The 14126-nt window shown below is 37.7% G+C and overlaps 1 protein-coding gene across 1 annotated transcript; it reads left to right on the top strand.

Moving 5' to 3' along the window:
- The first annotated feature begins 733 nt into the window (after positions 1–733).
- NDUFV2 (NADH dehydrogenase (ubiquinone) flavoprotein 2, 24kDa) lies at positions 734–13586 on the top strand. The gene is made up of 8 exons (XM_009318592.1): positions 734–742; positions 940–1005; positions 6993–7055; positions 7138–7254; positions 8882–9050; positions 11424–11533; positions 12434–12510; positions 13428–13586. The coding sequence occupies exons 1-8, from the start codon at positions 734–736 to the stop codon at positions 13519–13521; spliced, it is 705 nt and encodes a 234-aa protein (XP_009316867.1). The 3' UTR covers positions 13522–13586.
- Positions 13587–14126: the final 540 nt, after the last annotated feature.

Below are 14126 nucleotides of genomic sequence, written 5' to 3'. Positions count from 1 at the left end.
GTGAAACTACGTGATCTGCTGCTGAAAAACTTGAGCTGATCAGGTTGCTCTTACAGAAGAGCAGGGACTGTAGTTGCCTGGTACTTAGGCTTGGATTTCAGATCTGTCCCTGTGACTGTATTTTTGCTAGTTTGATGCTGATCCACTTGAAGTCCCAGAATTTTATACGGTAACAAAAATTAAGTAGTTAAGGAGGGATTTTTTCTTTATATGCTATACTTCTACTTTAAGAAATCTCAAAACTGAATTAGAATTCAATATAAAAATAGATATGATATTAATGTAAAATTAAATTTGTTACAGAGTGATTACTTATGACAAGATCATATTATCAAATTATCTCAGTAATACTGGCCAGAATCTAGAAAACTTGATCTGTTTTGACATGACGGATCCCGACAGAGAGTACAGAGAATAGCTGAACACAACTTGCATGTGGGTCTGTGTTCTGTTGATATTTCAGGTTTGTGTTTACTTTACGTTTGTCCTCTTATGCCTGATCTCGCTGTTCAGTTAGACAAAAGCTGAATAAGCATGTAAACGCTTACTAGAGAAGAGCCTCAGTAGTAATGGTAGTTTCTGCAAACTTTAAAGCACATATGATATAAAGTAACAAATTGGAAAATTCTTCATGAAATGTTTGATGAGAATTTGTATTCCAGGCATTTAAATTAAGTTGTGGCAGAGTGTTATCTGTTTGAAGTTAAATCCTTTAACTTCTACATTGTCTGAAATGGTCAAGGTGAGTTAAGAGATTTGCTCTCCTAATTGTACAGGAGAGCCCTGAATAGTCTCTTCTTGACTTAATTTAAATTACTAGTGCTGACAGTAGAATTAATGGCTTACAATTAGAATAGAAATCAAGCTGGTTCTGAAAGCAGCCACTAGCAGTATGTAAATTATTAACTATTAATACTATCTACTTTATTTTGTTTGTAGATAAGACAAATCCGATACTTACATAGAACAGCAGTGTGCAATGCCAGTGGAGGAGCCTTATTTGTGGTAAGTAATTTTCTACCTTACTGTAAGGGGGATGTGTAAGAACAGTTTGGCATGTGCTTTTTTAATCTGCCTAAAAGCTTCTGATGGGCAGAACTTTGCCATAGAAGCCTGCTGGCATTTACAAAGAAGCGTTTTTTCAGTAGACCTTTTTCTTAGAGTTGCGATGGAATATTAAAAGGTTTTATTTTAGGTTTTGGCCTTGACTTTCTTCCCTTATATAGTGAAAGCTCTTAATAATAATGGTGATGTTACCAGCATTTGCATGTGATTGCAGATGAGACTTTGCTTAAACTTTATTTCATTATAAAACAGTTCTTGTTTCCTTTTTTTATTGGAGTTAATTGAGTTTAATTGAAGCTCGTGAAACTTTTTGTGGGTACAATTTCTTGATTTCTAAAATTTGCCACAGAATTACCCTTAGGTCCAGGTCTAGCCCTGTTTACTAGGAGTTGAAAAGTGCAGTTCTTGTCCATATTATATGTGATATAGCATGTTGCATAATGATTCATAATTGACGTCATTAGGCATTATCATAATATGTATCAATAGTAATAGTGATTGCAAAAAAGAAAAAGCCCTCAAATTTAAATGTGTAAAGCAGATGCGTTGTCTGTCTACCTCTGAAGAGAACCTGAAGCATCTGAGAAGTGTATTCTGTCCCATTCTGCTCCATTCAGAGCTTTAGCTCGTCTGCTGTTTAACAGCTGAATGACTTGGCATTTTTCCAACATTTGGTAGAAATCAGCACTTTACCAGAGAATTGACTGCTTTGTTGAAAGCAGGTGCTCAGCATTTTTGGACAGATTGTTGTTGTTGTTGTTGCCTTTCTGCAGCTGTCTCTACAGCTTTTCTCACAAGATGAAGTTAATGGGATTACAGTACATACTTCGTATACTTTTCCAGAAACCTGAGCGGGCATTGATGATTTACAGAGTGAGAACTGTATTCAAGGCATAGAGGAAACAGTTCAGGCTGACAACTTGGGAAACTTCAAGTGTAGTTTGAGGTTGGTGAAGACAGGCAAAAGGTGTCTTTGGCACCCTAATGGATGTTGGTGCCTGGCATATGAAGCTAGATAGCTTTGTAAATTCTCCAGGCGTTTTTCAAGATTTATGTAACTGTTGAAATTATTTGCTGGAGGAGGGAGCCTGAAAATAGAGAAAGGGAAGTAGAAAAGTAAAGTGGTGTAGTTAGCTACTTGTGATTTGCAGCTGTTTATTTAATAGCATAATTGACTACTTTTATTTTTATTCTGCAACAGAATTTTTGCTAGAAAAGTGTAGGAAATTGTTTCTGTGGGGGTTTGTTTTATGTGTGTCGTTTTTTGGATTTTTTTTTTTTAATAGGGTAATATTTGTTCTTCCATGAAGTAAAAGGCTATGGGAAGAAGACAGTTGGATGTCATTGTGTGTGTGTGTAATTGTTTGTCCTCACTACAACTAAAAACCTTCAGAGCAAATTTCAGATGTTACTTAACGCAGCAAAATTAAAGGGAAACTTGTCCTGCTGATTTGAGCTGAAGGCATTACTTTAATCAACACTAGGTGTTTGTATACAATCAGAAAATGGGACTTTTTTTCCCCTAGATTTCTCTAGAGGAAAAAAAAACAACATTAAAAAAAGTCTTAGTTTTCTGGAATATTACAAGCAGATGAAGTGTCAAAGGTTGTTAAAAACTGCTTGTGGAGGAATAGTGGACTTACCTGTGAGTAACTCTACCCTGTTGTGCTGGTTCTCTTTGTATGTCAGTTTACACACAAGTGTCTTGATTCTGTTTTGCAAAGCATATTGGTGCTTCCTGTTGTACTTTCTATGTATGAAATCTATATGTGAGGAAGGGAAACGCATACAGCATATTTGTTTTGTAACAGCAGAGGACAGGCTAGCAGGGGACCTGGTTGTCATAAAATTTAGTGTTAAAAGGCAGTTCTGATTTGCATGCCAATACATCCCTTTGCAAACTTTTTTCACGCGTTTTTTCCTTACACGTTATCAGAAATATACAGAAATAAGAGAACTTCTACTTCCTTTTTGTTCTGAAACAGCCAAGAAGAGACTTTCTCTCAACCATTAAACTCAGTTTGGTGCCATCACAGGCAGCTAGATCACACTTCCAGAAAGAGTACATCAAGTTTAAAACTAGGTAGATCATTGGCGCGTAGTAACATAAGAGAGCTGCTCCAAATCTACCATATTTCTGATGGCTAGGGAAGGCCTAATTTCAAAGATACTTCTATTTACAATAGTTACCTTTCTTTAAACATGCTTTCTCTGTCTTTGACTTTTACCTGTCTTTAGCCTCCTTAACAGCTAAAACTTCACTCTGCTTTGTGGTTTTCAACACATGGACTGAGTTTCCTTAATCCATCAACTGCCCTGATGTGGGCTTTGTCATAGGGCTGCACAGGGGTTCAATACAGAAGGTTAGATAATTGCTATATTATATTTTTAGTTACTTGTGAAGATGGTCAGTGAAATACTTGGGTCTGAGAGCACTTTCACCACTCTTAATTTAAGAGAGGTTATATCTTGAGTTCTGCTGGAATAGTCAATGTAGGGTACTTTCCCCCTGGAGGAAAAGTTAACATATTTCTTTTCATTGCTGATTTGATACAGACTCTTAGCAGTTTGTTGCTCTAAACATCTTTTCCCCTGCAGACCACACAGTTCTCTCATTTTGGTTTACAGTGTTCTGAACTGGTGTTTACCACAGGGCATAGGTCAAGTGTCAGGCCAACTTTTTTGCAGTATACATGAAAGCTAAATTATTCTAGTTATTCTATTATAATTCTTCAGTACTCTTTAATAATTCTCTGTGTCAAGAAAGGTGATCAGATCACTGAAAAAGAATAATAAAACGGCCCAGGCTGGTGTAGCAAAAAGAATGCGAGATGAACATTCAGCAGCCTTAGTACTTTCTGTGGGAGAGTACCATCACCTGTGGGGACAGTGTGGTTTGGGTAGGCCTTCACAGTGCAGTTGTTCACACTTCAAGTAGGTTAGGCTGAATGCTGCTATACAAATGTGATACAGTCAAGCTATGCATGGAATAAAAACATATTGTATAAGACTTCAGAAAATCGGGGAGCACGGGAAGGGAATCGGAAAAAATGTATGGGTTGAGTGATCTTGCTTTTCAACAAATTACTGTAGTTGGTACAGACGTAATTGTTTGTACTTAGTTTGTGTATGGAGGAAGCCTTAATATATTGGTTTCTTTTTATGAGCATCTCTTACATGAGGAAAGGCTGAGAGAGCTGGGACTGTTAGAAGAAAAGGCTGGGGAAGGGGGGATCTTATCAATGTCTATAAATACCCGAAGGGAGGGTGCAAAGAGGACAGACCCAGGCTCTTTTTAGTGGTTCCCAGTGACAGCACCAGAGGCAATGGCCTCAGAGAACATCAGGAAACACTTTTTCCCGGTGAGGGTGACCAAGCACTGGCACAGGTTGCCCAGAGAGGTTGTGGGCATATCTCCGAGGTACCATCCTCGGAGATATTCAGAAGTCATCTGGACATGGTCCTGGGCAACCAGCTCTGGGTGGCTCTGCTTGAGGGGGGAGGGGGGGTGGCCCAAGTGACCTCCAGAGGTCCCTTGCAACCTCAATTACTCTGTGATTTAACATAGTATTCCTTCCAATACTGTGTCTTTAATTCTGATCTTGTTCTGCAGAATGTGTGTCCTAAAAAAAGGCAGAAAAGCACCGATATCATTTAGGAGCAAATCAGCTCATGTAAGTCTCGGATAAATGGTGCATCATCAGACAAATGGAATACTAGGGAATGTGTGATTGACAAATTCTGAACGACTCAGTAGGCCTAGAACTCTGTAAGCTCTCGATGAAAACTATCAAACTCTCCACAACACAGAATTAGATGAAGCCCATTTAGGAAAATGGAAAACAAAAAAAGGTGACATGATGTTATTTAGTGTTCACCTGTGCTGTAGCCTTTACAATGCATCTTAGAGCCTTGCTGCACAGAACTGACTGTGTGGCAAACTGTAGCTTCAGATATAAAGTCTTCTGTTATTCCTCTTCACATGTAGGGTATTTAAGGATCTCAGTTTAGAGATGATATGCTGAAAAGAACAGCTGTTCTAGACAAACAGGGAGATTTTAATAAATCAAATATACTTATTTGCAAAAGAAATTGCGATCAAGTACAATTGTAACTGTATCAGATAGCTATGGAAGGCAAAATAGCAGCCTGAAATAAAACAGGCATGCAAATTTGAGAAGGAAAAGTTAAGTTCTGGAAATACTTATCATGAACCATGGATTTGATCTGTGCAGCTAAGACGTAGAACAGGTCTGTAAAGGGAAAAAAATTAAAAGTTGCACAGTATTTCCAATCAGTTTTTCCTCCATTAGCCGCTTTTTGAGAACTGTCTTTGAAATTGGTAGAAGACCCTCACCAATACTACCTATGAGGAGTCAAATCCTTTATCTGGAAGGGTCAGTCTAAAATAGTGGCAATTGTGCTCCTAAAAGTTGTTTTATGTTACCTTGTAGACCACACAATAAGCAATAAATTCATACTTAATAAAACATTAGTGTGTTCAAAGGGAATCGGTTATCTTCCTGTAATTCTTGTTATTAGGGGAACATCATCCTTGTCAGAGAAGTAGATATTGATGTATCCCTACCACAGTTTGACTTGAAACTGTGGTAGGGATACGTGCTCTCAAATTGATGGTGGCAGTAGTACTGTCTGCTCCAGGATATGGACAGGATAAGCAAAGGGAATCTCTCGCTAGACCAACAGATGTAACTGAAGTTAAGTATTTCGCCTTTCGATATTTCCATATTAAAATTTCTAAATCCAGGAATAGCTATGGACCATACATATTTTAAGTTCTGCACTGATGACAATCTTTCAGTATGTAAGTATCTTGCATTGTTAAGATTTTTCATTAAATCCTTTGCTGCTTAATAACACAGTGTGGAAACTGCAAAATCACCCTAGGCTACTTGAGAAAATGATGAAAGTCCATGGAGTGGGTTTCTTTCCCCTAAATATACTTTTAAAGCTTTTCTTATTAGCTGGTTGTGGATTACTTTTAATATCAAGCCTCAAGCATAGCTTGCATTCTTCCCCAAACTTTCCATTTAATTTGAAAACTGTATAAAGTTTGGAATGAAACTTAGCTATGAGTATTTCAGGGATACCATAAATGCGCTGCTTAGAGAGAACTGAAAATTTTGTGCAGGAAGTTTTTCTGGTGGATAAGCATTTTTGTCAGAACTAAGATTTTGTTATAGGAAAATGTCACTTTCTTCAAGACTCCCAAATTTCTATTTCCTGAAAATAGAACTAATTTCGATTTGATGTTTCCTTAGAAGACCACCTTAAAAATAATATCATAAATACCTTATTTTGGAAATATTAATTCAAAATTCTGCTTCTTCCACTCTGATTCAGAATTGTATCTAAAATTAAAATGTTGAAATCCATTACAAATCAAAATAATATGTTAAAATGGGTTAATAATGTGTATTTGAATGTGCAAACATTTTAGTTACATAGCAAGCTTCTTGATGAATTTTAAAGCTTTTATAGTTAATGTCTCATGGGAAAAGAAAAAGTGGGCTGTTGTTTTAGTCCCTTGTTGTTTATTAAGGTATTAACCAGGGGACTCTTAATCTACCTGTGATGAGTTTGAACATAATCGCCAAACTGGATTAACAACGTTAAAAAATGTGTATTTTGATAACAACACCATATTCCTCAAGAAATAATTTTTTGAATAGGAAATAACAGGAATAAGTCATCATTTTTAAGAGTGATGAAATAATTACCAATATTTTTGATAACTTTCCCAGAGATATTTAATCATTTATGATTGAGTACTATGAAATTTTTATCTGGAGTATATCTGTTTTATTCAAGCAACTCAACTGTAACTGTCTAATGAGAAGATATTTTACAACAGTAAATATGTCCTGAATAATTTTTATTTACGTTTTCTTTTTCTTTTCCTGAAGCACAGAGATAGTCCTGAAAATAATCCAGATACTCCATTTGAGTTCACACCTGAAAACCAAAAGGTATGCAGACAAAAAAAGTTAAATACACAGACTTTGTCTTTAGAGCAGTACTGATTTTTTTTTCCCGTTTCCCTTTAAAAAGCGAATAGAAGCAATCATAAACAGCTACCCAGGGGGACACAAGTCTGCAGCTGTCATGGCAGTACTAGATTTGGCCCAAAGACAGCATGGATGGTTGCCCATATCGGCTATGAACAAGGTATTCAGTACTTAATTGTCTTTCAAGCATAATTCTACTGTTTTCTTTAAATATCTTACTAGAATATTAGCATTTATTTATCAAAGTGTACATGTGGCACAGAATTGTGAGAATTCCCTGTGAGACTACATTTTAAAAAATAAAAGGGAAAACTAACCTAGGGAACTCTGGGCTCTGTTGTTTGCATAATGTTAGCCCGTTGCTAGAAACTACAGACAGAACAAAACAAAAATTACATGAGCCTTATTTAGATAGGCTTTTTTCCCAGAATCATCCTGGCAGTAGGAACAGAAACTTGAAAAATTTTGTTCGCTACTGAATTTGGGGAAAGAAAAAGGATAACGATGGTGAGGGTTCTTCTCTTCTCAGATTAGTGGCACTACACACATTGCCAGGATTGTACTTAATCTCTAGGCCTGTAAAGACTTCAGCAAAGCAGCGTTAGCGTAGTATGTGTTTTATAATGCCTCACAGCAAGTGCCTGGAAGACTTATCAAATTATTTATTAAAATTGTTTCAAAATAAGCAAGCAAGCAACTTGCAGTGCTCCACAGTGATAGGTTGCATGACAGTAATCAAATACCAAGAAATAAAAAATTCTGGTTTATATTCATATGAATAAATCTATCATATTTTGTGTTACAATCTGGCACATCATCAGTTTTAAAGTGCAAAGTTTTGAATTCAATCAAGATACGCTAAGTGAGGATTGTGAGCATTACGGAAATTACTGAAGGAGTTAAGTGCACTTTTAGAGAAGGGCAACTTACATCTACTGTTTCTACAGTGTAGCATAAAGCCTCAAATTGACATCTGTACTGAATGGGAAAAGTATTTTTGTTTATTTGCTCTAAGTTTCGGATTGATATTATGTTTAAAAATGATCTTAAGATTTTTAAGTGGACAAGTATTTTCTGTGGTTTGTTATTTGCGTGCTATAGAGACTGGAACATAAAACAGTTACACTTTTGAAAGCGGAGCCAGTTCTCAACCTGAGCAGTTTGCCAGGGTTACAGGTTAATGACGTCAGGGATATTTATACCGGAACTGGCTCCATGGAGATCGTGCTTCACTCCCTATTAGCTGTGACGCCAATCTGCAGATATAGCAGTGGCGTTTCTAAGGCCAGCCCTGGTGTGTCACAGAACCTGAGGCAGACCTCCTGTATCTGAATTAGGTGAGTGTAGTACCAGCCTGTAAGTATTCCCTTACCAAAAGGCTTACGTGGGTTAGTGTGGGCAGCTGTGTACAAGTTCGTTCATTCATAGGGCAAAAGAGCAGAAGTGCAGCATGAGCTGGAGCGGACGATGAAAGCTGGAACCCAGCTGACTCCTTGCATCTTGCTTGTGTATGATGCTAGATGCTGGAGGGAACTGACTTGAGGTCCTTGCTGTGCTAATCCACGGCTTAGTGGAGTTTGTGCTCGAGCAAGGTGACTCCAATCAGAGTAACTTAGGTGTCTTTTCTTGGCACTTGAATACAGCTGTGCTTTCATACCCATCCCCTCCCTCTTATTTATCGGTTACTGCAGACAGAGGACAGGTGACTTTATTGAAATGGTTTGTTAAATGCGTTTACTGATGCCCTGTGAGAATTCAATATAGTGTCTGTTTTCCCCTTGTTACAGGTTGCTGAAATTTTAGAAATGCCTCCCATGAGAGTGTATGAAGTAGCAACCTTCTATACAATGTATAATCGCAAACCTGTTGGGAAATACCATATTCAGGTCTGCACTACCACGCCTTGCATGCTGCGAGACTCTGATAGTATTTTAGAAGCCATTAAGAAGAAACTTGGTATGACACAAATTTGTAATATAATTTTTGTAATTTTTTTTACCTTTGTTTAATGATACTGAAGTAAAATTTTTCATATGGTGGGGATGGAGCAACAGTCCTGAAAATACAGTGTGAAATCATTGGAGAATAGGCACTAAATACTTCAAATTTCCAATTTGGCATTTATTCTTTATTTCTAAAGATTTCAGTACAGTTGAGCAGAAAAGGCCATTGTCTGGAGTGTCATTTAGTGGTCTTAAAGTGGTTTTAAAGGCAATTTGCCAGGAAATGCATTATTCTAATATGACCCTTGGACTGAGAAAGTAAGCCTTATCCCATATATAGGAGAAGACCCTGAATGCTATCGCACTTTTTTTATATGCAAAATAAGAATTTTAAGATATATGCTATATGAAAGTTGTTTGTGAGGGTTTTCTTACTTAAGTAAGATGACAGAATCATAGAATGGTTTGGGTTGGAAGGGACCTTAAAGATCATCTACTTCCAACCCCCCTGCCATGGGCAGGGACACCTTCCACTAGATCAGGTTGCTCAAAGCCCCATCCAACCTGGCCTTGCACACTTCCAGGGATGGGGCATCCACAACTTCTCTGGGCAACCTGTTCCAGGGTCTCATCACCCTCACAGTAAAGAATTTCTTCCTAATATCTAATCTAAATCTACCCTCTTTCAGTTTAAAACCGTTACCCCTCATCCTATCACTACTCTCCCTGATAAAGAGTCCCTCCCCATCTTTCCTGTAGGCCTCCTTTAAGTACTGGAAGGCCACTGTAAGGTATCCCCGGAGCCGCCTTCTTCTCTAGGCTGAACAACCCCAACTCTCTCAGCCCTTCTTCATAGGGCAGGTGCTCCAGCCCCCTGACCATCTTCGTGGCCCTCTTCTGGACCCGCTCCAACAGGTCCGTGTCTTTCTCATGCTGGCTCCGGAGCTGGACGCAGCACTCCAGGTGGGGTCTCACCAGAGCGGAGTAGAGGGGCAGAATCACCTCCCTCGACCTGCTGGCCACGCTTCTTTTCATGCAGCCCAGGGTACGATTGGCTTTTTGGGCTGCGAGCGCACATTGCTGGCTCATGTCCAGCTTTTCATCCACCAGTACCCCCAAGTCCTTCTCTGCAGGGCTGCTCTCAATCCACTCATTGCCCAGCCTGTATCCATGTTTGGGATTGCCCCGACCCAGGTGCAGGACCTTGCACTTGGCCTTGTTGAACCTCATGAGGTTCACATGGGCCCACCTTTCTAGCCTGTCAAGGTCCCTCTGAATGGCAAACATGATGTTAACATAACTTGCGAATTCTCCATGGAAAAGTCAATTGAGAGTGCTGCATCATGAGAGATGTAAGGAGAACCCATGGGTTTTTTGTGTGTGTGTTGGGGTTTTTTTTTTCCCCTCCTTGTTGGGTGGTTATGGGGAGAAGAGGGTTTAAGATTAGCATCTAACAACTCTTCCCCTTCTATGAAGTTGCAAGCTATGCTAACATTTCCTAAGAACCACTGTGGTAAAAGCTGCAGAACAGCTGCTTATTATCTTGCATTTCACATATTCTGTTGTCTGGAAAAGACTTATTTAGAAGAAATTTGTCTTGGTTTGTTACTGCAAAGATAGCTTAGTTTTAACTGCAACTCTCAGCTTGAGAAATCAAAGCATTAAGGATGATAGCGTAGCTCTTCCTGACACATAGGCCTTACTTAGACTTCTGTTAGGTTTTTCCCCCCCCTTCTAATAACTGTGGAGGAAAACTGCTTTTCAGCGTTCTTCCTTCCATGGAGTATTTTGTCAAGATCAGACTCTGAGGTGTTATTTTGGCTAACCTGCCCTCTGGGGAAGGTCTGTATCTGTATCACTAGAACAATAATGTGTCATGGAAGCTAAGTATCTGTACGGAGTTGTTCAGGATATAAGCCTTTTGTGTATAAACTTAGAAGTCGCTTATGAATTTGTAGCTAACAATGTTAATGCTTGGATCTTGGTTAATTTGGGAATTCAGTACTCAACACTGTATATTAACGCATTTCGTATCAGCACATGAAACCTATGTTTTCCCTATTCTTCCATTCTATTGTATCGATTACGAAAAATGTTCCCAAGTTGTTCTGTTTCTTAGAACTGTCATTTCATGGTTATTTTTCAATAAATCATGCCTGTAAGCCTGTAAATGAGGTCTCAAAAATGTATCCAAAGACTGACCTCACATTTTATTAGAATCTTTTGTTTAATGGAAACATTTTGGACTTATTTAAGAGGATTTAACTGTGCAAATGTTTTTAAGGCCAAAATACAAGTAATGAGAAGACTATGGAGTACTTAGACTCATGCTTTATTAATCTTGCTCAGTAGCCATTGCTGAACCTAGTGTTCCTTATTGGTGTAGGTATAAAAGTTGGGGAGACAACACCTGATAAACTCTTCACGCTGATAGAAGTGGAATGTTTAGGTGCTTGTGTAAATGCACCGATGGTACAAATAAATGACAACTACTACGTAAGTATTACATTCCCTTTTAAAAGATTAAACTTCTTTGCTGGGTTACCTGTATTTTCACTTGTTTCAGATTCTGAAGTTTTGGTCAGTTACTTCAAATTCCTGTTGGCAGGGACAACTTATAAGCTAGAGCATCTTTTTGTTCTTGGCCTCTTCCTAGAATGCTTCATCTGTATCAGTGTATCTGGGTATTTTTCCTTTCAGTTACTGTCTTGATTTATACAAGTGGCGTGATGCATTTTTGTGATAGTGGTCTGCCCATAAATCTGGAATTTTTAAATAGGTTTTTTATAAGCTTTTAAAAGCACTTTAAAGCAGTCTGTTGGAAAGTATGGACTGGTTTAACACTATTTTTGAACTTTTAGACTTCTGAATTATGGCTCACTTGGATGCCATCAGAGCAAAGGAACTAATGTATTAACTGAATCCAGCTTTTTTAAAAAAACTTACTTTTAAAATATTTTGTTATCACAGTCTGGTTAATTTTTTTACGAACTGTTCTCTTGAACTGTACCCACAACTTTTTTGTCACAGCTGACACCATTTTGCAGTATGTGCAATGGCATGTGTATAGCGGGTAGGCAGAGATCCAGCTCACTAATATACCAAGGAAGCTGAAAACATAAACCCATGTTATAGAGGACCCGCATCAACATTGTTAGTTTTAACATAATTTCTGCAGCTACATGTAAAATATAAATTTTAACATCAAAATGACAGTAGGCTTTTTAATTTTCCTAATTCTTTGAACTAGTATGTGTGTTAATGGACAGGATCAAAATTACCTATGCTAGGATCACACCTGAGAGCCACTATCTGACCAATTTTGAATGCTGCAATTAGCATAATTGCATAACTTTCTGTTTTGTCAATGATCTGATCTGCCTTTTTTTTTAACAGGAAGATTTGACACCCAAAGATATTGAAGACATAATTGATGAGCTAAAGGCTGGCAAAGTTCCCAAACCTGGCCCGAGGTATGCTATATTTGCATAATAATGGCCAACTACTTGAAGACTGGTCCTTTAGAGAAACTAAGTTCCTGTTCCAGTGGTTTGAGTTCACAACCTACAGCTCAAAAGCATTAACTAATTTACTGAACAGAATGGCATGTGTTCAGTGCCTTTCTGTGTATTCGAAGCCAAAAAGAACTGGAAAGAACTGAGAAAAGAATTTTTCATGTTCTTGATGACTGACTAGAGGAGCATAAAATGTGAAAATGTCAATTCTGATTTGGCTTAGTACGTAACAGGGGAATGATATCACCTGTTGAATTTACTTCATGTAAATCAAGAAATGCCTGTTGGTTGTTTGGGTTGGGTTTTTTTTTTTAATTTCTGACAAAAACCAGAAAGATCGCAAGTTTGTGAAAGGGTTACTATTTCTCACCTATTATTTCCCTTTGTTCTTTGTTAGCCCAGCTACATACATGTTTTTGTGAATGGAGGAATTAATTTGACTTGGGTGTGTTACCTATTCCTATTGTTTCTATAATTATTTTTTTGAATACAAGAACAGTAATTTTAAAATGGTTAGTTTCCAAACACAGGGAAGCATCTTCAACAAAAATATGACTGATACAATTGGATACTGCCTTTGCTATTACTGGGATCAATATCACTTTCATCTGGCCAACCTATAAATAAAAAAGGGAAACCAGTAGTTCTGTCCTGCATTTCAGTCATGAAAATATGTCACTACTTGAATTTGGCATCCTTTTGATTCCAGAGTAGCATCACACATTTCTGAAGGATGACTAGGAAGGATGAAAGAAAAAAGAAAAGTGGCATCAGCTTTAAGTCGTCAGATTTGTAACTGTCTTCTATCCAGGGATTAAACAGCATCTGAGGTTATAACAATACCAGCAACGAATAAAACCACTTTCATTTTTCAGGAGTGGACGTTTTTCTTGTGAGCCAGCTGGTGGCCTTACTTCTCTGACTGAACCACCCAAAGGGCCAGGTTTTGGAGTTCGAGCTGACCTCTAAGGATTTTTGTAATATAAGATCAACTGTCTGAAAATAATAAAGTAACTTTAATCTCAGTAAAATGATGTATGTTCTAGTACTTTTTTTTAAAAAATGAAGAAAGCAACAGCTATTAGAATATCTAACTTACCATGGTTTTAACTACTGCAAAGCGAAATTGTAATTCTAGGTGATAAGAACAGTGGTTCTGTAAAGTGACTCACTGAAAGAGTCCGCTTATGATCAGAGAGGTGAAAGTTGCATCTTTTGATCTGTCACTGAAAATTCTTTCAACTTTTTCTAAGGTTCTTTGAAGGAGCAACAAAACTGACTAAATTACAAGTCTGGCAAATGCACAAGGAAACAAACTGAAAGGAGATTATCTGATAAAACTTCATTTCATGCTACTTTTAATTGCAATTTAAAAACAAAACAAACAAAACCAGGAAAGGTGATCCAAGCTGTCTTGTGTAAAAAAAAAAAAAAAAAAAATCTGGTAGGTTCAGCAAGAAGTGGTTCTTGAGACTAATTCTTCTTACTACCATTCTGTGACCAGGAAAAATGTGAAAATTATCTTTTTATCATGTTACCAAAAAAACACCCAAATACCAGTAGTACTTTACTAA

The sequence above is a fragment of the Pygoscelis adeliae genome, unplaced genomic scaffold, assembly GCF_000699105.1.
Source record: "Pygoscelis adeliae isolate BGI_AS28 unplaced genomic scaffold, ASM69910v1 Scaffold42, whole genome shotgun sequence".
In the NCBI taxonomy this organism is placed as follows: Eukaryota; Metazoa; Chordata; class Aves; order Sphenisciformes; family Spheniscidae; genus Pygoscelis; species Pygoscelis adeliae.
This window is presented reverse-complemented; position numbering and strand designations above follow the sequence as displayed.

Excerpts from the sequence above, each read along its gene's own strand:
- NDUFV2 (XM_009318592.1), top strand. Across the intron at positions 1,006-6,992 it reads GTGGAGGAGCCTTATTTGTG|CACAGAGATAGTCCTGAAAA; the intron begins GTAAGTAATTTT and ends CTTTTCCTGAAG. Across the intron at positions 9,051-11,423 it reads AGCCATTAAGAAGAAACTTG|GTATAAAAGTTGGGGAGACA; the intron begins GTATGACACAAA and ends TTATTGGTGTAG.